The sequence below is a fragment of the Rhinoraja longicauda genome, chromosome 39 (genome assembly GCF_053455715.1).
Source record: "Rhinoraja longicauda isolate Sanriku21f chromosome 39, sRhiLon1.1, whole genome shotgun sequence".
Taxonomy (NCBI): Eukaryota; Metazoa; Chordata; class Chondrichthyes; order Rajiformes; family Arhynchobatidae; genus Rhinoraja; species Rhinoraja longicauda.
The window spans coordinates 12,325,463-12,349,602 of NC_135991.1; the positions used below are offsets into that span (position 1 = coordinate 12,325,463).

Here is a 24,140-nt window from a genome sequence, read left to right on the forward strand (position 1 = left end):
GCACACCTCACCTTCAGCCACCGAGACTTGCTGGGGGTCGCCTGTGGGAACACAGTGCATGTAAGCTGCTCCTCACCTCTCTCTCTCTCTCACCCTCTCTCCTCTCTCTCTCTCACACCCTCTCTCCTCCCTCTCTCTCCTCCCTCTCCCTCGTCCCTCTCCCTCTCTCTCCTCCCTCTCTCACCTCCCTCTCCCTCCTCCTCTCTCTCCTCCCTCTCTCACCTTCTCTCCCCTTCCTTCTCTCTCCTCCTCCTCTCTCTCTCTCCACCTCCCTCTCCCTCCTCCTCTCTCTCCTCCCTCTCTCACCTTCTCTCCCCTTCCTTCTCTCTCCTCCCCTCTCTCTCTCCCTCCCTCTCACCCTCTTCTCTCACCCTCTCTCCCTCTCCTCCTCCTCTTACCCCTCCCCCTCTCTCTCCCACCCTCTCCCTCTCCTCTCCCTCTCTCCATCTCTCCCTCTCTCTCATCCTCTCTCTCCCTCTCTCACCCTCTCCCTCACTCTCTCCCTCTCTCTCCCTCCGGCAGGTTTACAAAGACGTGCGCAGCGCGACGGTGCGGAGCCCGTACCTGACCCACGCTGTGCGGCAGGGCGTGCACGGGCTCCAGTTCTGCCCCTACGAAGATGTGCTGGAGTGGGTCACGGGCTGGGCTTCACCAGCATGCTGGTGCCAGGTGAGTGGGCACAATGGTGGCACAGCGGGTAGAGCCGCTACCTCGCAGCGCCAGGGACCCGGCTTCGATCCCCAGTGCGGGCGCTGTCTGTACGGTGTTTGTACGTTCTCCCCGTGACCTGCGTGGGTTTTCTCCGAGTGCTCCGGTTTCCTCCCACACTCCAAAGATGTGCGGGTTTGTTGGTTAATTGCCCAGATTACTCTTGGATGAGGGGAGATCTTATAGAGGTGTATAAAATCACGAGAGGAATAGATCGGGTAGGTGCACAGAGTCTTTTACCCAGAGTAGGGGAATCGAGGACCAGAGGACGTAGGGTCAAGGTGAAGGTGAAAAGATTTAATAGGAATCCGAGGGGTAACTATTTCACACAGAGGGTGGTGGGTGTGTGGAACAAGCTGCCGGAGGAGGTAGTTGAGGCTGGGACTATCCCAACGTTAAGAAACAATGAGACAGTTACATGGATAGGGCAGGTTTGGAGGGATATGGACCAAGCGCAGGCAGGTGGGACTAGTGTAGCTGGGACATGTTGGCCGGTATGGGCAAGTTGGGCCGAAGGCCTGTATCCACACTGTGTCACTCTGTGACTATGACTGTAATTGGCTTCGGTAAAAATGTTAAACTGTCCCAGGTGTGTGTAGGATAGCTGGACACAAAAAGCTGGAGTAACTCAGCGGGACGGGCAGCATCTCTGGAGAGAAGGAATGGGTGACGTTTCGGGTCGAGACCCTCCTTGAGACTCAGGATAGGATAGTGTGTGGGAAAGTGCCAGCGTGCGGGGATCGCTGGTCGGAGTGGCCTCAGCGTGAGGCAGCAGCTCTACCCGCCCATTGTAGTTTAATGGTGTCAATATACAATGTTGTTTTACAAATTAAACCCGAAAGAAGAAACCGCAGAATGGCGGCGCGGCGGTAGAGTTGCTGCCTCGCAGCGTCAGGGACCCGGGTTCCATCCTGACCACGTGCGCTGTCTGTACGGAGTTTGTACCTACTCCCCGTGACCTGCTTGGGTTTTCTCCAGGAGCTCCGGTTTCCTCTCACACTCCACAGACGGACGTCCATGGGCGGCACGGTGCCAGAAACACAGATTCCCCCCTGACTCTGCCTGCAATCCGTGCGGAGTTTGCAAGCTCTCCCTCCCCGTGACCGCCAGGCCCCGATGCGCACTCCATTTTACGCTCTCGACTTTGTCGGACTTTGGAGATGCAATAGACAATAGGTGCAGGAATAGGCCATTCGGCCCTTTGAGCCTGTACGCACCGCCATTCAATGTGATCATGGCTGATCATTCTCAATCACTTCCCCGTTCCTGCCTTCTCCCCATACCCCCTGACTCTGCTATCCTTAAGAGCTCTATCTAGCTCTCTCTTGAATGTATTCAGAGAATTGGCCTCCACTGCCCTCTGAGGCAGAGAATTCCACAGATTCACAACTCTCTGCCTGAAAATGTTTTTCCTCATCTCAGTTCTAAATGGCCGACCCCTTATTCTTAAACTGTGGCCCCTGGTTCTGGAGTCCCCCAACATTGGGAACATGTTTGCTGCCTCTAATGTGTCCAATCCCTTAATATTTTATAGGTTTCGATAAGATCCCCTCTCATCCTTCTAAATTCCAGTGTATACAAGCCTAGTCGCTCCAGTCTTTCAACATATGACAGTCCCGCCATGCAGCGCGGAAACTGGCCCTTCCCCACCGCGCCCGTGCCGACCGGCGATCACCCGTACACTAGTCTAGTTTGGGGAGATGCAGCGCGGAAAGTGGCTGGTCCGGGGAGGGGGTGGGGAGGCGGGCCAGGGTGGTCTGATGGAGGAGAAAGTGTGGTCCGGGGGGGAGGGGGGTAGGGTGGTCTGGGGGAGGAGGGGAGTGGGAGGTAGGGTTGCCCGGAGAGGAGGGGAGGGGTTGGGTAGGGTGGCCCGGGGGGTGGGGGGTAGGATGGTCCGGGGAGGGAGTGACCGGTGCTCTTGTTCACTGCAGGGGCCGGAGAGGCAAACTTTGACGGGCTGGAGTGTAACCCGTACCGCAGTAAGAAGCAGCGGCAGGAATGGGAGGTGAAGGCCCTGTTGGAGAAGGTGGGTGTGAGAGGGGGGGGTGGGGAGAAGGTGGGTGTGAGAGGGGGAGGGAGTGGGGAGAGGTGGGGGGCGGGGGAGGGGAGGAGGGAAGGCATTGAGAGCACAGAGCAGAGCAGGCCGGTCACTGGAGCAGCGGTAGAGTTGCTGAGACCCGGGTTCCATCCCGACTACGGGCGCTGTCTGTACGGAGTTTGCACGTTCTCCCCGTGACCCGCATGGGTTTTCTCCGGGTGCTCCATTTCCTTCCCGCACTCCAAAGACGTGCAGGTTTGTCAGTTAATTGGCTCGATGTAAATGTAAAGATGGTCCCCAGCAAATGTAAAAAGTGTTCCTTCCAGTCTGCTCCCTGGTGGACTCTTCGCAAGTGAAGAGCACAAGATACAAGAGAGGGGTAAGGGGTGGGAGGGGGTGAAATGCTGGGGGTCACGGAAGGGGGAGTGTAGGGGGGAAGACCATGAATGTGGGGTGTGGGGGGGATTGGTTGGAACAGGGACAGGAGGTGGGGGGGGTGTGTGGGTGAAAGGGAGGTGAACTGGGGAGGGGAGTGTGTGTGCGTGATGGTGGGGGGGGGGTGAAGAAAGGGGTAAACATTGCAACCGGTGGATGAGGTGCGGGGGGGGGGGGTCTGTATGTGTGTGTGGGGTCTGTGTGTGTGGGGTCTGTATGTGTGTGGGTCTGTGTGTGGGGGGGGGGAGGTTGTGTGTGGGGGGTCTGAGTGTGTGTGTGTCTGTGGGGGGGATCTGTGTGTGTGTGTGTGGGGGGGTAGGGGGTGTGTGTGGGGGGGGTCTGTTTATTTTGGGGGGAAGTCTGTGTGTGTGTGGGGGGGAGGTGCCCCCCCTGTGGGGGTGAGAGGGGAGTGGGGGGTTCCCCATGTGAGGGTGGGGGTCTCTCTGCGTGTCGCTGACCCTGCCTGTGTTACAGCTGCAGCCGGAGCTGATCTCACTGGAGCCGGAGCGCCTGGGGCAGGTCGACCCCCTCTCCCTGGAACAGAGGCACCGCGACAGGGTGCAGCGCCTGGTGAGTGTAGACCCCCCCGAACCCCCTAACCCCCACCCAAACCCCCGACCCCCGAACCCCCTACCCCCCACCCGAACCCCGACCCTCCCCGACCCTACCTCCCCGGGCAGAGGCATCGCGACAAGTTGCAGCGCCCGGTGATTGTTAGGGTCCCCTCCCCCTGAACCCTCTCACTGTACTCCCCCACCCACCCTCTCCCTCTATTCCCCCCACCCTCTCCCTCTATCTCCCACCACCCCCCCCCCCCCACGACCCTCTCCCGCTCCGACCCACTGCCCTGGGCGGATGCAACGCGACAGGGTGCAGCGCCCGGTGTTAGGCCCACCCCCCCCCGAAACCCTCTCCCCGTCCCCTTCCCCCCATCTCTCATGACCCCCTGCCATCCCCCCCCCCCGCAGGGCTACGACCCCACGGACACGGACAAGTTTGAGCCCAGGCGGCGGATGAAGGGCCGCAGCTCCAGCGGGAACCTGGAGCGGAGGAAGAAGCTGGTGGCCAGCGGCAACCGGAGGGTGAGGGGGGGGGGGAGAGGGGAGTGGGGAGGGGAGAGGGTGAGAGGTGGGAGAGGGTGAGAGGGGGGAGAAAGTGAGGGAGGAGAAGGGGGGGAGGAGGGAGGGAGGGATTGGGAGGGGGTGAGGGAGGGTTAGCGGGTGAGGGAGGGGGAGCGGGTGAGGGAGGGGGAAGTGAGAGAGGTGATGAAGAGGAAGAGGGAGGTGGGGGGAAGAGGGAGTGGGGTGGGGCAATGGGGGAGGGGTGAGGTGCGGGAGGAGAGGGAGAGAGGGGAGAAGGGATGAGGAGGACGAGGGAGAGAGACGGAGATGGGGGGTGGAGGGTGAGGGAAGGGATTGGGTGAGGGAGGGGGAGAGGAGAGAGGATGAGGAGGAGAGAGGGTGAGGGAGTGGGTGGGCAAAGGGGGAGGGGTGAGGGGTAAGGAGTGGGTTAGGGGAAAGAGGTTGAGTGAGGGGAAGCAGGGGGAGTCGGAGGGGGGAGTGGAGGGTGAGGAGGCAAGCAGGGAAAGGGGAGGGGGGATGTGAGGGGTGAGTGGGGTGGAGTGATTGCAGTATGTTGGTGACGGGGTGAGGGGAGAGGGTGTGTGCGGGGGAAAGCGAGGGGTATGTTGGTGACGGGGTGAGAGGAGGGGGTGAGCGGGGTAGAGAGTGGGGTATGTTGGTGACTGGGTGAGAGGAGAGGGGGTGAGCGGGGTAGAGAGTGGGGTATGTTGGTGACTGGGTGAGAGGAGAGGGGGTGAGCGGGGTAGAGAGTGGGGTATGTTGGTGACGGGGTGAGGGGAGAGGGTGTGTGCGGGGGATAGCGAGTGGGGTATGTTGGTGACGGGGTGAGGGGAGAGGGTGTGCGGGGGATAGCGAGTGGGGTATGTTGGTGACGGGGTGAGAGGAGAGGGGGTGAGCGGGGGATAGCGAGTGGGGCATGTTGGGGACGGGGTGAAGGGAGGGCGGTCACCGTCTCCCCCTCCCCCGGGGGTCTGGGGTTGCCGTCTAACGGGCCGCTCTGCCCACAGGATCGGGTGCGGAGGAGCGTGGAGCAGAAAGTGAAGGCGCAGAAGCAGCAGAAGATGGCGGCTCCCACCCCCTCCCTCCCTCCCTCAGCTCTCACCCGGTTCCACACGTAACCCCGTCCGCAGCTCCCCTCCCTCCACCCCCTGCCCTGTACCCGGGACCCCCGGTCGCGGTCAGCTGCCCCACACCGGGGGCGGCGCAGCGGGTAGAGCTGCTGCCTCACAGCGCCAGAGACCCGGGTTCCATCCCGACCTCTTTTTTAATATAGAAAACAATTTTATTCCAAAGAAAAACATACAAACATACAAGGTGGAACGTGATCAAACAAAAGCCGCCTGTATCGGCAGTTTACAAAGTAAATAATTATCACATTAAAATCCCGCCATCTCTGTCAACAATACATTCAACCCCCCGCGGCGACCAGCGTTCACGGAAGGCCTCCATAGTCCCCGTGGACACCGCGTGTTCCCTCTCCAGGGACACGCGGGCACGGATTTAAGCCCAGAACAGGGGCAGGCAGCCGACATCTGTGAGGCCGTCGACTGCCCGCTGCCTGGACCCGCGGATGGCCATCTTGGCCAGGCCCAGGAGCAGACCGACAGGGAGACCCCCTCCTCCCTCCTGACCCTCCCCCCTCTGTACCGGGTGCCCAAAAATTAAAAGCGTAGGGCTAAAATGGAGCCAGAACTTGAGGAGCAGTCCCTTCAGATACTGGAACAGGGGCTGCAACGTCACGCACTCTGTATACAAATGGTACCCGGTCTCCTCCTGGCCGCAGAAGCGACAGGCGGCAGACGAGACCATGAACCGGCTGTTACAGGGCACAGCCTTATGCAACACTCTCCACCCCAGGTCCCCGATGTAAAGCGGGAGGACTCCCTTATAGAGAGAACTCCACTGGGGACCGCTCCCACTGTCAGGTGGTAACACGGACCACCAGGGAGTGTCCGGACGGAAGACGAGAGCGAGGAAGTGGAGAGTGTGCAGGAGCAGCCTGTACAAGACGCGCCTCTCCGCGTCACGGAATGGCACGCTGGGCATCTGGGAAAGGCGGCTCATGTTGCGTGGGGTCGGCTCTCGGGAAGGGACCCGGGCCATGGGCCCGATGAGCAATTCCGACGGAGCAGGGGTAAGCCCGGTCGGAAACGCTCCACACTCACTTCTCTCCCCGACACCCACCGTGACAGGGTGAGGACCGGCCCCCCTCTCAAACACAGCACCCCCCTCCCCCTGAGGAGCAGCGCCCTGGCTGAAGGTGAACAAATTCCTGGCTCTCAGGAGATCACGGTAAATACCGGGCAACTCCCGCCTAGCGCGCTGACTCATGCCCGCTGCCGGGAGCCGTGATCCCTCCTGGAGGCAGCACCCCGGCAGAACAAGTACGTGGCCAGCGAGTGCCATCTGGGAGGGCACTCGGAGTACACGTACCTCTGCAGGATGCTGAGTCGGAGGGCCGCCACCTGAGTGCGGATGCAGACCAGCGCCTGACCGCCCTCCTCCAACGGGAGACACAGAACCCCAGCACCGACCCAATGGTTCCTCTCACCACAGAAGAAGTTAACTAACCTCCTCTGTATCATGGCGATAAAACGAGAGGACGGGACCAGAGTGGCCAGCCGGTACCACAGCAGAGAGGTCACCAGCTGGTGTATAACCCGATATGATAACACACCAAGGAGGCCTGATCAGCGCCCCAGATGGGCGACGACGTTCGCCTCCAGCTCCTGCCAGTTCGCCGGCCACGCCCCCTCAGTGGGACCCAGGTAGATCCCCAGATAGAGGAGGTGCGTGGTGCTCCACGCAAAAACTGCCATCTCCTCTGGCAGGGAGTCCACCTGCCACCGACCCACCAAGAGACCAGCACACTTCCCCCAGTTGATGTTAGGAGGCTGCAACGTGACTTGGATAGGTTAGGTGAGTGGGCAAATGCATGGCAGATGCAGTATAATGTGGATAAATGTGAGGTTATCCACTTTGGTGGCAAGAACAGGAAAGCAGACTATTACCTGAATGGTGGCCGAAGGGGAGATGCAACGAGACCTGCGTGTCGTGGTGCACCTGTCATTGAAAGTAGGCATGAGTGTGCAGCAGGCAGTGAAGAAAGCGAATGGTATGTTGGCATTCATAGCGAGGGGATTTGAGTATAGGAGCAGGGAGGTTCTGCTGCAGTTGTACAGGGCATTGGTAAGACAACACCTGGAGTATTGCGTACAGTTTTGGTCTCCTAATCTGAGGAAATACATTCCTGCCATAGAGGGAGTACAGAGAAGGTTCACCAGATTGATTCCTGGGATGGCAGGACTTTCAAATGAAGAAAGACTGGATAGACTCGGCTTGTACTCGCTGGAATTTGGAAGATTGAGGGGGGATCTTATAGAAACTTACAACATTCTTAAGGGGTTGGACAGGCTAGATTCAGGAAGATTGTTCCCGATGTTGGGGAAGTCCAGAACGAAGGGTCACAGTTTAAGGATAAGGGGAAGTCTTTTGAGAAAGTTTTTTTTCACACAGAGTGGTGAATCTGTGGAATTCTCTGCCACAGAAGGTAGTTGAGGCCAGTTCATTGGCTATATTTAAGAGGGAGTTAGATGTGGCCCTTGTGGCTAATGGGATCAGGGAGTATGGAGAGAAGGCAGGTACGGGATACTGAGTTGGATGATCAGCCATGATCATATTGAATGGCGGTACAGGCTCGAAGGGCTGAATGGCCTACTGCACCTATTTTCTATGATCCTGGCGGAGGATGCGGCTGAGAACACCCGCTGGCACTCACGCATCCTCCGCAGGTCAACCGGTTCGGTGAACATTAGAAGCACGTCGTCGGCGTAGGCCGAGAGAACCACCTCCACCCCCGGTCCCGGCAAAGCCAAACCTGCCAGCCGCCTCTGTAGCCATTGATCTTGACCAGGCACTCTGCAGCAGCGTTTAGGAGCCGGACCCGGGCCACCAAATGCGATCCAAATCCAAACGGCCGCAGAGTCCCGAGAAGGTAGTCGTGCTCCACCCGGTCAAACGCCTTCTCGTGGTCAAGGGAGAGAAAGGCAACTGACTGACCAGCCCTCTGGGACAGATGGATCAGGTCCCGGACCAGATGGATATTGTCCTGGATGGGCCGGCCCGGGACTGTGTAGGACTAGTCAGGGTGGATCACATGGGACAGCATGGGCCCCAGGCGATTGGCCAATGCCCGTGCAAAGACTTTGTAATCCGTACTGAGGAGAGAGACAGGGCGCCAGTTCTTCAAGAGGCGGAGATCGCCCTACTTGGGCAGCAGGACGATGACTGCCCTGTGCCACGAGAAGGGCATCTCCCCCAACACCTGCACATAGTCGCCCCCCAGGACACCCCAGAAGGCTCGAAGAAACTCCACCGTCAGCCCATCCAGCCCCGGAGACTTGCCCCTCCTGAGCTGGTGCAGGGCACCAGTCAACTCCTCCAGAGTTAGGGGATCATCGAGGCGCTCAGCCACCTCTTTGCACACTACGGGTAAGACCTCCCACAGCACGCCTTGTGCCTCCCCACTAGATGTTCCCTCGGAGAACAGTTTCATAGAAAGATCAGACTGAGGCGCCGATCCTCTACGGATCCGTGACGGAGGAGCCATCGTCCGCAAGCAACTCGACAAACTGCCTGCGGGCACCTCGGCACTTCTCCAGGGAGAAGAGAAAGGGGGAGGCGCGGTCCAGATCGTGCAACATCTGGACTTGCGACCTCACATACGCACCCCGGGACCTCCTCAGCTGCAAGTCCCTCAGTGCCCCTTTCTTCTCCTGGTACTCCTCCCACTCACACGAGTCCCCCTCCGTCTGACCCAGGCGAAACTCCGAGTCGAGCAACTCTCTTCCAAGCTGTCCGATCTCGGAGTCCCGCCCCTTGGTCGCCCCCCTCGTGTAGTCCTGGCAAAACAGATGGACGTAAGCCTTCCCTACATCCCACCACTGCCTTAGGGAAGGGAAACCCCCCTGCCTTTCCCTCCACTCCGCCCAAAACTGCTTGAATGAATCCCGGAACCGGCGCTCCTCCAGCAGCCGGTTGTTGAAGTGCCAGTACGCAGACCCTGCCCGTGTGCGCGTCGGGATAAAGTCCACTCGCACCAGGCAGTGGTCCGAGCACGGCTCCAACCGCATGGAGGCTGCCGAGACACAGGACACATAGGCCTTAGACACATATACACGGTCAATACGGGAACCACCCCCCTTAAAACTACGAGAAGGCGCCAGAGTCGGGATGGAAATTCCTCCAAGCATCAACTAGCTCAAAAGATTCCACCAACTGCCTTAATGTCTTTACCGCTGCCAGATCACGCTGAATGCCAGGCTCCTGCACACCCCCACCGCCCTCTGTAACCGGATTGGGGGCAGTGAAGTCGGAGGAAGTCTCCGGGTCGGGCAGTGAGCGGGCCCGTCTGGAGTCCGACCGAAGGACACGATCCGAAACGACCCTGTCCTTCGCAACCAGGCCATCCGCCCCAGCACCGTCACCCAGAGAGTCCCCGTCCCCAACCACCAGGGGAATCACCTCGCTCTGGCCCTCAGGGGGCGATGTTCCCGGAGTCTCCCCTGCTCCCTCAGCCGGTGGGGCAGCACACCCCTCAATAGGACACGTAGCCTCAACGGGGAGCACAGGCTGGGGACCCACCCCCACACTCGTCCCCCCCCCATCAATCTTCCCCTGGTCACCCTCTAAGCCAGCGGACGCAATCCCTGGGGGAACACCCCCTCGGTGAGTGTGCTACCACTCTCAGGTGGTCCCTGCACTACAGAGGCATCCTCCTGCCCTGAAGAAGCGTGCAATGGGTACTCTGCCTCAACAGGGGAGAAACGCCTCCCTTCATGTCGCCCCTGACCTTCAGGGTCGTTCTCCGTGTCAGAGGACCCACGCCTCCTCCTCTTACAACCACTAGGTTGCGGTGGTACAGTGAGGTTCATTGCTGAAGCCTGTTCCTCAGCCCCGCCATCTACCTGCTCAACCTCTCCAGCCTTCAAACCCTTAGGATCCTCAGGCTTCCCTGGGCTAGGCTCAGAGACGAGCTCGATAATATCTACTGCCGGGGGACTCTCATTGCGGTGACCTTCTGCCTGGCGTCACGCTTGGAGGTTCTTATTATTATTTTTAGCTTGCTTCCTTATTGACTCTCCCAGCGCTCCTCATCCGCCCCCCCACACTCCACCGGCATTCCCAGCCACAGGTACGGGACATGGAGGTGGTGCGTGAATGGGGGTTGGGGGTAAGGGAACAAAGCCATCACGGGCCACCGTGGTAGAACCAGCAGCCCCAGATGGGCCAGCACTGCCTTCCTGGGCCACCTTGGTAGAGCTGGCAGCCCGGGGCCTAGGACAATTCCTGCGGAAATGCCCCACCGCTTTGCATGCATGGCAGCGCGCTTGGCCCGTGTTCCAAAACACGCGATAGCAGAATCCAACCTATGCAACAGTTTGGTGGGCCCAGACCGCACCTCCCCCTGCTTAGTTACATGTGGGAGCAGGAGCGCGTCCGGAACATAAGGGGGGACGTTGGACAGCATGACCGGCAGCACGGGCCGTCCCCATGGGTCCACCGCCATGAAAATCCCGGCCACCGTGCTCTCCCTTTCCAGTGCGAGAGCCACCGACTGCTCAGTCTTTAGGATGACAACAGCCTTCCCATTGACCACCGCGCCTGCGACTATGGCCTTCTTGCCAACAATCTCCCCCAGCGGGGTCAGCATAGCCTTGAAGGTAATGTTGCCCTGCAAGGTCACTTTCACCCCGTGTATACGCCCCAACGGCTCATGGCCCTTAGTCACGGAGACTGCCGACCATACGGCAGCTGCATAATTCTTAGGGGCCGCCATCCTTAGGGAGTGGAACAAAACAAAATGTCTCAGTATTTTATAAGTCAAAGCAGTCTTTCTGCTATTCCTGTACCTCCACGCATTTGCAGCAGTTTAAAGTCTTGTGAAGGCTTTCCTGGCAAAGCAACAGAAGCAGTCTCCTCCTGATAAGATAGGGAGAAGTCCGTGCCAATCCTCCCGTCGTAGAAAATGGAGCTTCCGGAGGCTTCAACGAAAATCCAAAGCACTGTTGCGGTACTTACCCGGCACACCTGGACCGGGCAAAGTCGGTGTGGGAGGGAGCTTTCCGATGCTACAGACAACAAACACCGCTCCAGACTCAGCTCCCACCAGTTCAAGTGCAACTTGGCCTTCTGCCAGCCACTGCCGCTCCAATGACTTTCAGAAACACGAACAAATCCTCCCTAATTAGAGGACTCTTTCAACAAGGAAAGTCTCAGTAGTCCGACAGGACTCCGAACTGCAAATTCTGACTGCTTTCGTTCGTCCTCGCCAAACAAATCCTTCGAAAAGTAATCAAATCCTCACAGCCAGCGCCAGACACCCACGACCGATCCTGACCTCGGGTGCTGTCTGTACAGAGCTTTGTACGTTCTCCCTGTGACCGTGTGGGGTTTCTCCGGATGCTCCCCCCCATACACACACACTCCAGAGTCGTGTGGATTAATCAGCCCTCTGTAAATGCCCCCCCTATTAGGAGAGGATAAGAGTGTAGGATATCAGAGAACGAGTGTGTGAACGGGCGATCGATGTTCGACGTGGACGCGATGGGCCGAAGGGCATGTTTCCATGTTGTATCTCCAAACCTAAGCCAGGGTCGGCACAGCGGCGCAGCGGGTAGGTTTGCTGCCTCACAGCGCCAAAGTTCAATCCTGACTGCGGGTGCTGTCAGTACGGAGTATGTACCTGTGACCGAGTGGGTTTTCTCCGGGTGCTCCGGTTTCCACCCTGCAGGTTTGTAGGTTAATTTGTTTCGGTAAAATTGCAAATTGTCCCTAGTACGTAGGATAGAATGATTGTACGGGTGACCGCTGATCGGCACGGACACGGTGGGCCGAAGGGCCTGTTTCTATGTTGTGTCTCTACAACCAAATACTATAAACGAAAGACACAAGGACACAAACTGCTGGAGTAACTCAGCAGCTCAGGCACCAACTCCGGAGAACATGGAAAACTATGTTCTGCACAGATGCTGCCTGGCCCGATGAGTTACTCCAGCACTCTGTGAAACGTCACCTATCCATGTTCTCCACAGATGCTGCCTGACCCGCTGAGTTACTCCAGCTCTCTGTGTGTCTTTTTTCTTTTGTAAAACCAGTATCCACGGATCCTTGTGTCTGCTGTTTGAATAGATCTCTGTACCGCGACGTGGAGACGTGGAGAGAACTCAAACATGGGTTATTTTTTAAAGACTTTATTAAACGTCAAGTTAAAGGTGTAGAGTTACAAACGTGAGCGGAGCCACAGCGGGTGATGTGCGCGCCAGCGGGTCGCAGACTGGAGCCTGCGATGTTGTAATGAGGTGTTTGCATTTTGTGACGTCGAACAAGGGCAGGACCCACAAAGTGAACGGTAGTCCTCTGGGGAGTGTTGTAGAGCAGAGGGATCTAGGAGTTCAGGGGCATGGTTCCTTGAAGGTCGAGTCGCAGGTGGATAAGGCGGTCAAAAAGGCTTGTGGCACATTGGCCTTCATCAGTCAGAGTATTGAGGATGGAAGTTGGGAGGTCCTGTTGCAGTTTGGGGATTAAATGGGAGCCGTTCAGCGCCGAGCTGTTGTCCACCGGGTTTCTGCCCCACAGCCCCTGAGCTCCGCTCCTGACGCCGGTCTCAGGACCCGACCCTTTTACACAACCAGAGCGGAACCGGAGCAGATTCTCATCCAGTGGTCTTCATCCCAAGTCGCGAAGAAAGGATAAAGTTTCTCCGTGAATTTATTCCCAATGAAGGTGTGCAGATGGGACTTGGTGTCCGCGTCGTAAAATGAAACTGTCCCGGACTCGTAACTGTGATAAACTCCCACCCTCCTGGGGACGGGACGGGCGGGGAGACGGGATGGAGGGGAGGTGAGTGCATCAAACTTGTCACCCCACCGCCTGATGCTCCAGACTCCCGTCTCCGGGGTCAGTGTATCCAGGTAAGAGGTTTTTTTGCAAGATGACCCTGAACTATACACGAAGGACATGTGTTATCCGCAATGCTGACAGGGATACCAAAAGAGAATTCGATATAACGCTTGAGGCTGGTTTTAATAGAGCGAATGCCAGACAGCTGCGGCAGGGCTTGAATACCATCACAGTTTAGAAGCTGGTCGTTGCAACTCTACCGGATAAACTGCTTTGAACAAGCCAATAAAGTTTCGCCAAGACGCGTTCCCCCATCACCAGTTGGTCTTTCAAATACATACTGGCGGCAGAGATCATGGAGTCATAGAGTCATTCAGCTCGAAAGCATTCTCTCCAGTCCAACTCCTCCATATCGGGCAAGATGCCATGTCTAGGCTACTCCAATTTGCCCGCGTTTAGCTCCAAAGCTCAAATGTTTTCCTACCCGCCTACCTGACCAAGTGGCCTTTAAATTGCCTTATTGCAACTAACTCAACAGTTTCCTGGAGAACTCGTTCTATGTAACCACGATCATCTGTGGCCGTGACATCATTATTCACTCTCACCTTGATCCTAACATCTCCAGTAATTAAGTCCCTACCCTGCTTAATATACTATGCACACACTGTATATATCCACTTCATAATTTTATGAACCTCTATGTTCAGCCTGAAGTATTTTGCGCTCCAATGAATAAAGACCTAACCTGCCCAACCTATCCCTGTAGCCCAGGCCCTCTAGACCCGATAACATCCTCGTATATCTTCTCTACATTTTTCAGCATTATGACATATTTGACTCAGGTAAATTCTCGGAACCAGCCGGTAAATTTCCGTCAATCGTCCAAATGTAGTCCCTGGCCGAGTTTTTAAATCGTGCGCCAATCAATGGGCCACGCTATTCGCCGAGGTCTCCAACCTCTTGCCACTGAATATCGCCATCTGCAGTCCCCACCTTCTTCAAGAAAATGTCCATCTTTCCAGTTCCCAAAAGATTAGATGACTTGCTTCAATAATTGCCACCCAGTAGTTTACCAAATATACACATCGCACTTTCAGGCATTCCTGGTCCCATTTCTCCTGTTCATCTTGAACCTGATGTGATCTTCGATAAGCCCCTTCACTGTCACCTACACTAGCGATCTAGCATCGTCAGCAAACGTGCTAGCCATTTTAAAAGTATTGTTAGCTAAATCTTTAACATAGATGAAAAACGACAGTGGGCCCACCATCAATCCCCGTTGTGCACTTGGCCCGCCAGCGGCTCTTTTGCCGGAGAAGACTGAGGAAGTTTGGCATGAACGCCAGCATCCCCACAAACTTCTACAGATGCACCATCGAGTGCCTGCTGACGGGCTGCATTACAGTCTGGTACGGGAACTGTTCTGCCCACAGCCACAAATCACTACAGAGAGTGGTGAAGACGGCACAGCACATCACTGGCAACTGTCTCCCGGCCATTCAGGACATTTTCTACCGGCGGTGCCTGCGGAAGGCACACAGCATCATCAAGGACCACAGGCTGTTCTCCTCGTTACCGTCAGGCAGACGATACAGGAGTATGGCTGCGCGTACCACCAGACTTAACAACGGTTTCTACCATCAGGTCATCAGGTTTGTGAACTCATAAACACATTTCACATCATATATGCTGATTATTTTAATATTGTCTTTTTACCTTACTAATGTCATTTTTAAATCTTAATTAAAAAATATCCTTGGAATATTACTGCTGAGATGACCCGTTGTCTTGTCAAATACATTTCATTGTACCGTTGACCCTGTGCCAACCTACATATGACGAATAAATATTTTATTTAATTTAATTTAAAAGGACGTCAATCTGAGCATCTATCTTCAACTGCCACTGTCTTTCCACTTTCACCAAGCCAAGGTATGACATTACCTGACTGTTCCGCCGAGCTTCGGGTCAGTGGTACCGCACAAGATATTGATCAATTGAACTAGAGGAACAAGATGGACCACTCTGTTGAAATCACCTATACTGAAGTGTAGAAGGCAAAGGAGCCATGTCAGTGGGCAAAACCCGCAGTCCTTTATGCCTCTCGCAGTGCCATCAGTGTTTTGGGGGAACAGTATGTGTGATTATACCATTAAAATGCAGAATATATCTCATCTACCAATTCACAGATTTTTGTTATTTTTCTTTTTTACATGTTTTTGCAAGCTTCTGCCTACTAAATGGCGCCTTGATGTACTCTGGTTTTTAGGGTCGAGTAGTCTATCTTGTTCCTTTAGTATCTTTGGTATTGATTGAGGGGACGCCAGGTCTGCAGATACTGGAATCTTGAACAACGTACAAAGCGCTGGAGGATGTCAGCGCGCCAAGTGAGATCTGCGGAGGAAATTAACAAGCGACGGTTCGGACTGGAACCCACCTGAGAATAATGCAGAAGAGAGCAGGAAGGTCCAGGGCCGAACCATTGTCTGCCCATTTCCTTCACAAATGTTACCCGAGACACTGTGTAACCCCGTGCACTTTTAGTTTTTATTGATGGCGGGGTCGAGGATGTGAGAATGTTATTGAATGCATGGGATATGTTGGCATGATATGAAAGATGGTCGTTTGCGGGCATTTCATTCCCCCAATGTCTCTTGTCATCCATCAGCCCATGTCTGAATTTAACCGAGATGGTGCTGTAAGTACACATGTATTTTGTTTTTACTAAGCTGTGACGTTGATCTTTGACAACTCCGCCGTCTTTCTGTATGCCATTTGTAACCAACCACAACCCTAATATGGCCTCGATCTCCATTACTTTCGGTATTACCAGACTAATCTACTGGGTCTTAACCAGTTCCGATGTCGCAGACACTCTTACCTCATCTCTGGGTTTCATCGTTTTGGTTCGTGTTTGAAAAGAGTGACGTTGAGATATGGACCCGAGTGCTCGGTCCATCGTCGACAATCCTGGAAGAAAGCGAATGGATGGTCCTGAGAGCCCAGCCACCACCGAGAGAGTGATCGGCCGCAGTCAGTCCATTCTCGGACAGTCTGGACCGAGTGATTCGTTCCTGGCATCCCTGCTGTATGACTGGGAGTTATTGAACTGTCGGTCATTTACCGGATAACTCTGTTACGTCAGCGTATCCTGAGAGCCCAGCGTGTCAAAGAGTAGATAGTTTATACCTGACTGTCCATCTTTCGGTCGGTTCCGGTGATTGGGGAACCACGAAACCCGTTAGCCGCACCATGCGCAGTCGGTGCTTCCAATACAAGCGCTGTAAGAGGCAAAGGACCGTTGTGAGCCTGCGAGCCAGGAGCTGACTTATTCACCAATTCCAATGTCAAATGCCAAGACAAATTTTATTGTCATACTGGACCAAGTGGACCCGTTGGGCCCAAATATCTCCTGCATTGGTTTAGCACCCTCTCCTCCCCCACTCCCCCTCCACTCTCCTCCTCTCCTCTCCCCCACTGGATAAGCAGTGACATTATCAGTGTGGTCAGTGATGGGTCTGGATAAGCAGTGACATTATCAGTGTGGCCAGTGAAGGGTTTGGATAAGCAGTGACATGATCAAGTTAAATCTGGCCCCGATGTTTTACATTTGATACGATGTAAAATAAAGGATCCTTTCTTTTTTTCTCTTCAGATTTTATTGATTTTTCACAGAGATATATACAAAACAGTACATTATCGACATAAATAAAATAAAATACGAAAAACATCAAAAATAAATAAATAAATAAAGGTGATAAATAAATAAATAAATACATATGCATAAGACAGTGTGGTACACTTACCAAATAAAATATTTAAAAAGTAACAATGGTTGGTTATCTAGAGATATTTCAATATTCTTACAAACATACCATCTAGTTCAGTGGTTCCCAACCTGTGGGTCGCGACCCCAAACGGGGTCGCGACACCAATGCCATGGGGTCGTTAAATGATTTTGAGCTGATATGAATATTATATAAAACACGGTGAAATGCATATTAAGATAGTTATATAAATTCATACTATGAAACTAAATGTAACAGTTCCCTAAGTCACTCAACACAACGTGTTGTCACTCAAGCCAGTATTGAACATGTTTGGTTTCTGTTTTGTCTTGGTCGCGCCACCGCTGTCGCTCCTCCCACTTACCTAGTGTTGTACGCGCGCTTGCAGTGACACGTAGTTAGTTTTGTTCGAGTGATTCTTAACCCTTTAAAAATGAGTGTAAGAAAGAGAAAGTACAGTGATGATTTCTTGAAATGGGGATTCACTGACATAGTTAATGCAGGTGTGGAAAGACCACAGTGTGTAGTATGTTTGGAAGTTCTTGCTCATGAGTCTATGAAACCAGCTAAACTTCAAAGACATCTCGAAACTAAGCACCCTGATTTGAAAGATAAAAGTATTGACTTTTTTAAAGCAAAAGTTGTTGGTGTCAAAAGCCGCCGGCTTGATAGCAGTGGATTATTTCAAAACAAAAATGTAGCCGCCATTGAAGCTTCATACACGGTTGCATTAAGAATAGCACGTGCTAAAAAGCCACACACAATAGCTGAGAATCTTATTTTTCCATGCACCAAAGATATTGTACGTCTCATGATCGGTCCTGAAGCGGTAAATAAATTATCGCTTCTATCCGTGTCAAACAATACGGTAAAACGAAGGATAACAGATATGTCCGAGGATATTTTATGCCAAATTATTCAAGAATTAAAAGAAACTCCAACTGGGCTGTTCAGCATACAGCTTGATGAAACTACTGATGTGACAAACTTTGCACAACTTCTTGTGTATGTTCGTTATTATAAAAATGAAAAAATTAAAGAAGAATTCTTGTGTTGTAAGCCTCTGCAAACTTCAACTACTGCTGCTGATATTTTTGATTTAATTGATGATTTCTTTAATGAACATTCAATTGAATGGAAGAAATTATGCGGAGTTTGTACTGACGGGGCACCTGCAATGCTCGGCTGTAAGTCTGGCTTCCAATCGTTGGTTAAAAAAGTGACTCCAGAAGTAATTGGGACTCACTGCATGATTCATCGACAAGTATTAGCTACCAAGACGTTACCTGAACCATTGAAAGAAGTGCTTAACCGAGTGATTAAAGCAGTAAATGTCGTTAAATCAAGGCCACTTGCAACACGGCTCTTCAAAGTTTTATGTGAGGATTTGGGATCAACGCATGAAGCACTATTGTTTCACACAGAGGTAAGATGGCTCTCGAAAGGAAAGGCGTTGAAGAGATTTTTTGAATTAAGAGGAGAGCTTCAAATATTTCTCGATTCTCAAAATGCAAGCGAATAAGCGAATATGAATCATTGTTGACGGATGAATTTACGTTGTGCAAATTGGCATACCTGGTCGACATTTTTGAGATATTTAATAGTGTTAATACAGGATTACAGGGTAAGGAAAGTACGATAATATCTTTGTCTGAAAACATATCGTCTTTCAAAATGAAATTGGAACTCTGGATCACCAAAATTAACCATAAGAAATTATACATGTTCCCAACACTTGTCCAATTTGTTGAAGAAGCGGCAAATGAAATTAACATCGATGACTTATATAGCTTGATACAAGAGCATTTGGAAATTCTTACTGTTCGATTAAGAAGTTATTTTCCTGATGAATGTTGCAAATCTTTCTCCCTTACAATCACCCATTCAATGCCAATGTATCTAATATCCCTGAAGCAGCAGAAGAAGAGTTCATCGACTTAAAAAACAATTTTGAAGCTAAATCATGGTTTGGTGAATTGCAACTACAAGAATTTTGGGCAAAAAGTTCCAAAATTCCCAGTAATATCAGAAATCGCGATAAGGAATTTATTGCCCTTCCCAACAACTTACTTATGTGAAGCAGCATTCTCCCAACTTCTCATCCTTAAAAACAAATACCGAAATAAATTAAATCTGGAAGACGACTTGAGGTGTGCCATATCGACAACGGAGCCCAGGATAGAATTGCTAGCTAAAAAACTGCAATACCAGCCGTCTCATTAAAGTCAGTTCATAAACATATTTTACATAACGGTGGAAATTTGTGTGTTCGAACAATTTTGAATTGATTTGCAATTAATTAATGTTTGTAGGAGCTTTGGAATTTTTTATGAATAAATAATCTATAATTCAATAATCGCAATATATGGCAGTTTGTTGTACAAAAACCGAATGTATATATAAGATATTTTAAGGGTTGGGGTCGCTTCATGATTGCTTGTTCTAAAATGGGTCGCTATATTTGAAAGGTTGGGAACCACTGATCTAGTTCTATATAACACAATCTTCCAATATCTAGCTCGGCATTTATCCAGTTGGTGTCATGGCTCAAATAAACGATCCATTTTCCCCAGATCCTCTCAAAGAATCCCTTCTTTTTAATTCAAATGTTCGACTCTAAAGGGTTAACTCAAGTTCAATATCCATAATTAATCTAAACTTTAATGAGCACTAACTCCATGTTTGCTGCTCTATCCACGCTGGTAAACACGGCAGCTGAAGATGCATTCACTTGTTATTTTCTTCTTAATTAACACAGGTTCGAAATGCTAATTAACTCTCTCCAGCATACATTTGAAAGAATAACACACAACGCTGAAGATTAAAATGCATCTTCAGATCTGAGAAAGGGAGAGTGAGTAACTGTGCTCTTCCTTCGCCCAGTGGGAATATTAATTCCAGGCGGTGAACATTACATGTGGCTCTGTTCAATCTGCAGTTTATTTTGTAGTGAACTACTTCAAACAGTCGACAGGTAGATGTGAATTCAAACCAACAGGCCAGACAACAATGTCGGTCTGAGAGTAAATGACCAAATCATCCGTCTGGGCTGTCCACACAGCGGTACAGAGAAAGCTGCCACACACGCAGACTTTATTTGTGTGCTTATTTATCAAGTAGTTCAAGCGAGCAAATCTCCCGTCGTGCAGTGCAAACCTGGCACTCGTAGACACTGAAATAAACACTTCAATGATCAAGGACTATTATAAAAATGACCAATGTATATGACAGGCAATTATTTTATGTTTTTTGCATCTTGAGCAATGTGGACACCTGCTGATGTTTAATCCTCTGATTTCAAGGCTAAAGTTTAGCGGTAACCTAATATCCAAGAATATAAATGTGTATAGTAAAAGCTTATTTAGGTATGTCAAGAGTCAAAAAAACTGTTAAGATAAACGTGGGTGCCTTGAAGACAGAAGCAGGCGAATTTATTAAGGAAACAAGGAAATGGCAGACGAGCTGACCAGGTACATTGGATCTGTCTTTACTAAGGAAGACACAATCAATATCCCAGATGTACTAGTGGACGGACGAACTGAAGGAAATTCACATTAGGCAGGAAATGGTGTTGGGAGGACTGACGGGACTGAAGGCTGATAAATCCCCAGGGCCTGATGGTCTACATCACAGGGTACTTAAGGAAGTGGCTCTAGAAATTGTGGACGAATTGGTGATCATTTTCCAATGTTCGATAGATTCAGGAGAAGTTCCCGTGGATTGGACGGCAGCTAATGTTATCCCACTTTTTAAGAAAGGAGGGAGAGAGAAAATGGAAAACATAGAAACATAGAAAATGGGTTCAGGAGTAGGCCATTCGGCCCTTCGAGCCTGCACGCCATTCAATATGATCATCCAGCTCAGTAACCTGTACCTGCCTTCTCTCCATACACCCTGATCCCTTTAGCCACAAGGGCCACATCTAACTCCCTCTTAAATATAGCCAATGAACTGGCCTCAACTACCTTCTGTGGCAGAGAATTCCACAGACTCACCCCTCTCTGTGTGACGAAATGTTTTCTCATCTCGGTCCTAAAAGACTTTCCCTTATCCTTAAGCTGTGACCCCTGGTTCTGAACTTCCCCAACATCGGGAACAATCTTCCCGCATCTAGCTGTCCAACCCCTTAAGAATTGTATATGTTTCTATAAGATCCCCCCTCAGTCTTCTAAATTCCAGCGAGTATAAGCCTAGTCTATCCAGTTTTTCTTCATATGAAAAATCCTGCATCCCAGTAATCAATCTGGTGACCCTTCTCTGTGCTCCCTCTGAGGCTAGAATGTCTTTCCTCAGATTAGGAGACAAAAACTGTACACAATACTCCAGGTGCGGCCTCACCAAGGCCCTGTACAACTGCAGCAGAACCTCCCAGGAAATTATAGAACAGTTATACTGACCAGTGGTGGGAAGATGTTGGGGTCAATTACAAAAAAATAAATTGCGGAACATTTGGATATCAGTAACAGGATCGTTCCGAGTCAGCATGCTTGACGAATGGGAAAGCATGCTTGACGAATCTTCTAAAATTTAGTTTTTATTTACATTACTTCAGTTTATTTAGTCGAATGAATGAATGAATGAATGAATGAATGAATGAATGAATGAATGAATGAATGAATGAATGAATGAGAGAGGGAGAGAGAGAGAGAGAGAGAGAGAGAGAGAGAGAGAGAGAGAGAGAGAGAGAGAGAGAGAGAGAGAGAGAGAGAGAGAGAGAGAGAGAGAGAGAGAGAGAGAGAGAGAGAGAGAGAGAGAGAGGAGAGAGAGCGAGAGAGAGAGAGAGAGAGAGAGAGAGAGAGAGAGAGAGAGAGAGGGAGAGAGAGAGAGAGAGAGAGAGAGAGGGAGGGAGAGAGAGAGAGAGAGAGAGAGAGAGAGAGAGAGAGAGAGAGAGAGAGAGGAGAGCGAGAGCGAGAGAGAGAGAGAGAGAGAGGAGAGAGAGAGAGAGAGAGAGAGAGAGAGAGAGAGAGAGAGAGAGAGAGAGAGAGAGAGAGAGAGAGGTGTTCTCCTCAGAGTGTTTCTCGTTGTGCGTCGATGACCTTTAATAAATCTACATGTTAGATGCACACGCCACTGAGCTCCGAGTTGGTTTACTTTGTGTCTTTGCCTATCTGAGTAAAGTCAGATAGTGGGTACAAGTATGGCACACCATTTCCTCGTATCCATAGGGTGGAGGTTATGTAGAGAACGAGCTGCCAGATGCATGTACAGTTGCAGCGTTTAAGGAACATTTAGACATGTACATGGATGGGACATGTTGAGAGGGATATGGGCCAAACACGGGCAGTTAGGACTGGGATAGAAGGGGCATTTTGCATTGGAGTGGACGATTTGGGCGAAATATGTTTCCGTGTTGCATGACTCCATGACTCTGTGACTCCAGTAGATGTGACAGTGGACCCTGAGGGAAGGGCACACCAGGCGGACCAGTCACCAGTGGGAGATTGGACAATCATTCTGGGATGATACCAAAGGGAACACTTTCAACATACAGATCTGAACCGCGTAGAGAGACGGGACAATTGGTCCCAGGGTGGAATTTACCCCAGACTAGTCCCCACTGCGGAGGGAGTGGGACGATTCGTCCCAGGTTGGAGTTTACCTTATACCGGTCCCCACATTGGTGGGAGATGATTGGACCCAGGGCGGTGTTTACCCCAGACCGGTCGCCACTGCAGAGGGAGACGGGACGATTGGTCCCAGGGTGGACCTAACCCCAGCCGGTCCCCACTGCGAACGGAGATGATTGGTCCCAGGGCGGTGATTACACCCGACAGGTCCCCACTGCGGAGGGAGATGATTGGTCCCAGGGGTGGAGTTTACCCCAGACCGATCCCCACCGCGGAGGGGCGATTGGGTGAATGTGACGGGCTGGGGGTCCCGGAGCGGGGCCGGCGATGGGATCATCCGCCCGGGACTGACAGCTGGAAGATGCGGCGGTGAATGTGAGGGGACGGTACCCGGAGTGGAGAGACTGCGGCCGCCTCTGGGATGCGCTCAGGGCGCGGGTTTATTGATCAGCCGAAGCACTGCGGTGAGCGGATATTTCACTGCGCTCTTCACCTGCTCCCTGAACTGGGACTGGGTCGCCGCGTAAATAAATGTGTTCGTGCAGCAGCTCAGATTCCTCAGCAAAGCCCCTGCGTTGGCAAAAACCCATTCAGCATCATTCCAATTATTTACAAGCCCTTTGATATGATAATAGACGAAGTTTACGACAAACGTTAGCCACAGGAGGATGAAGCTGCCGGAGATAGCGAAGAGTAAAACCACAGACCTCCTCCTGCTCTCCATCTCCGGGTCACTGCGGTTCTCCCCTTGCTCTGACCCCTCAGCCCCTGACGGACCCGACTGGCCACTAAAATGTGCCGGACTGTCAGAGCGTTCAGCAGCAAGATTACAGCGAAAGGGAGGAGCGGAGTTAAAACCGTGTCAATCCAGTCAAATGCCACCCACCCGGGGTCAGTGTAAAATTCGTCCACCGCGGCACAGCCCCAGGGGACATCGTCGATGATTGCCCCGGGTTTATTTATGAAATAGCGGGGAATGTTTGCAGACAGAGCAGAACGCCGGCTGTTGCGAGAACCGCAGCCGCAGTTTTCCCGGTGCAATATTTTGTTTTCAGCTTCTGGCAACAAATGGCGACAAACCGATCAAAGGTGAAAGTGACGGTGAACCAGACAGAACAGTCTGTGGCTGCAGACATCAGTGTAAGGTTAGCTCTGCACACATGATACATGGTTAGGAAACTCCATTGAAAGTAAAGATATCGGATCTGATTCAAAATGACCTCGGTGATAATGACCAGTAGATCAGCTGCTGCCATGGCGACCAGGTAGCGAGTGGTGCAGGTGGAGAGGCCGCACTTTCCCCGGGACAGGATCACAATCGCCAGTAAATTCACTGCGGAAAGAGAAGGGAACGGACACAGGACATTACGGAACACGTTACCCGGGACTGGAATACGACTGCGACAGACACACTGATCAATAATTCAGACCCAGTGAACTACACAATGTAAACCCGTCCCAGTCACACCGTCCCGGAGAGCTGCCCAACCCGAGCACTGGGACAACTCTGGGCAAGGTCCAACTGAAGGCAAGAACATCATTCTAGTGGGTGTCGGCAATTTGGAGAAAACGAGGGTTAGTTTCAGCTGTCTGAAAATAAGAAAAATCACAGCATTAATTC

General features: G+C 52.0%; 1 protein-coding gene across 1 annotated transcript; it reads left to right on the forward strand.

The window, feature by feature from the left end:
* The first annotated feature begins 13 nt into the window (after window positions 1-13).
* Window positions 14-6,058, forward strand: LOC144611141 (WD repeat-containing protein 46-like). The gene is made up of 6 exons (XM_078430205.1): window positions 14-60; window positions 523-669; window positions 2,640-2,734; window positions 3,656-3,751; window positions 4,150-4,263; window positions 5,271-6,058. The coding sequence occupies exons 2-6, from the start codon at window positions 657-659 to the stop codon at window positions 5,379-5,381; spliced, it is 429 nt and encodes a 142-aa protein (XP_078286331.1). The 5' UTR covers window positions 14-60; window positions 523-656; the 3' UTR covers window positions 5,382-6,058.
* Window positions 6,059-24,140: the final 18,082 nt, after the last annotated feature.

Bases quoted from the DNA above. Each gene is read 5' to 3' on its own strand.
- LOC144611141 (XM_078430205.1), top strand. The intron at 2,735-3,655 runs GTGGGTGTGAGA...CCTGTGTTACAG, and splicing joins TGAAGGCCCTGTTGGAGAAG to CTGCAGCCGGAGCTGATCTC. The intron at 4,264-5,270 runs GTGAGGGGGGGG...CTCTGCCCACAG, and splicing joins TGGCCAGCGGCAACCGGAGG to GATCGGGTGCGGAGGAGCGT.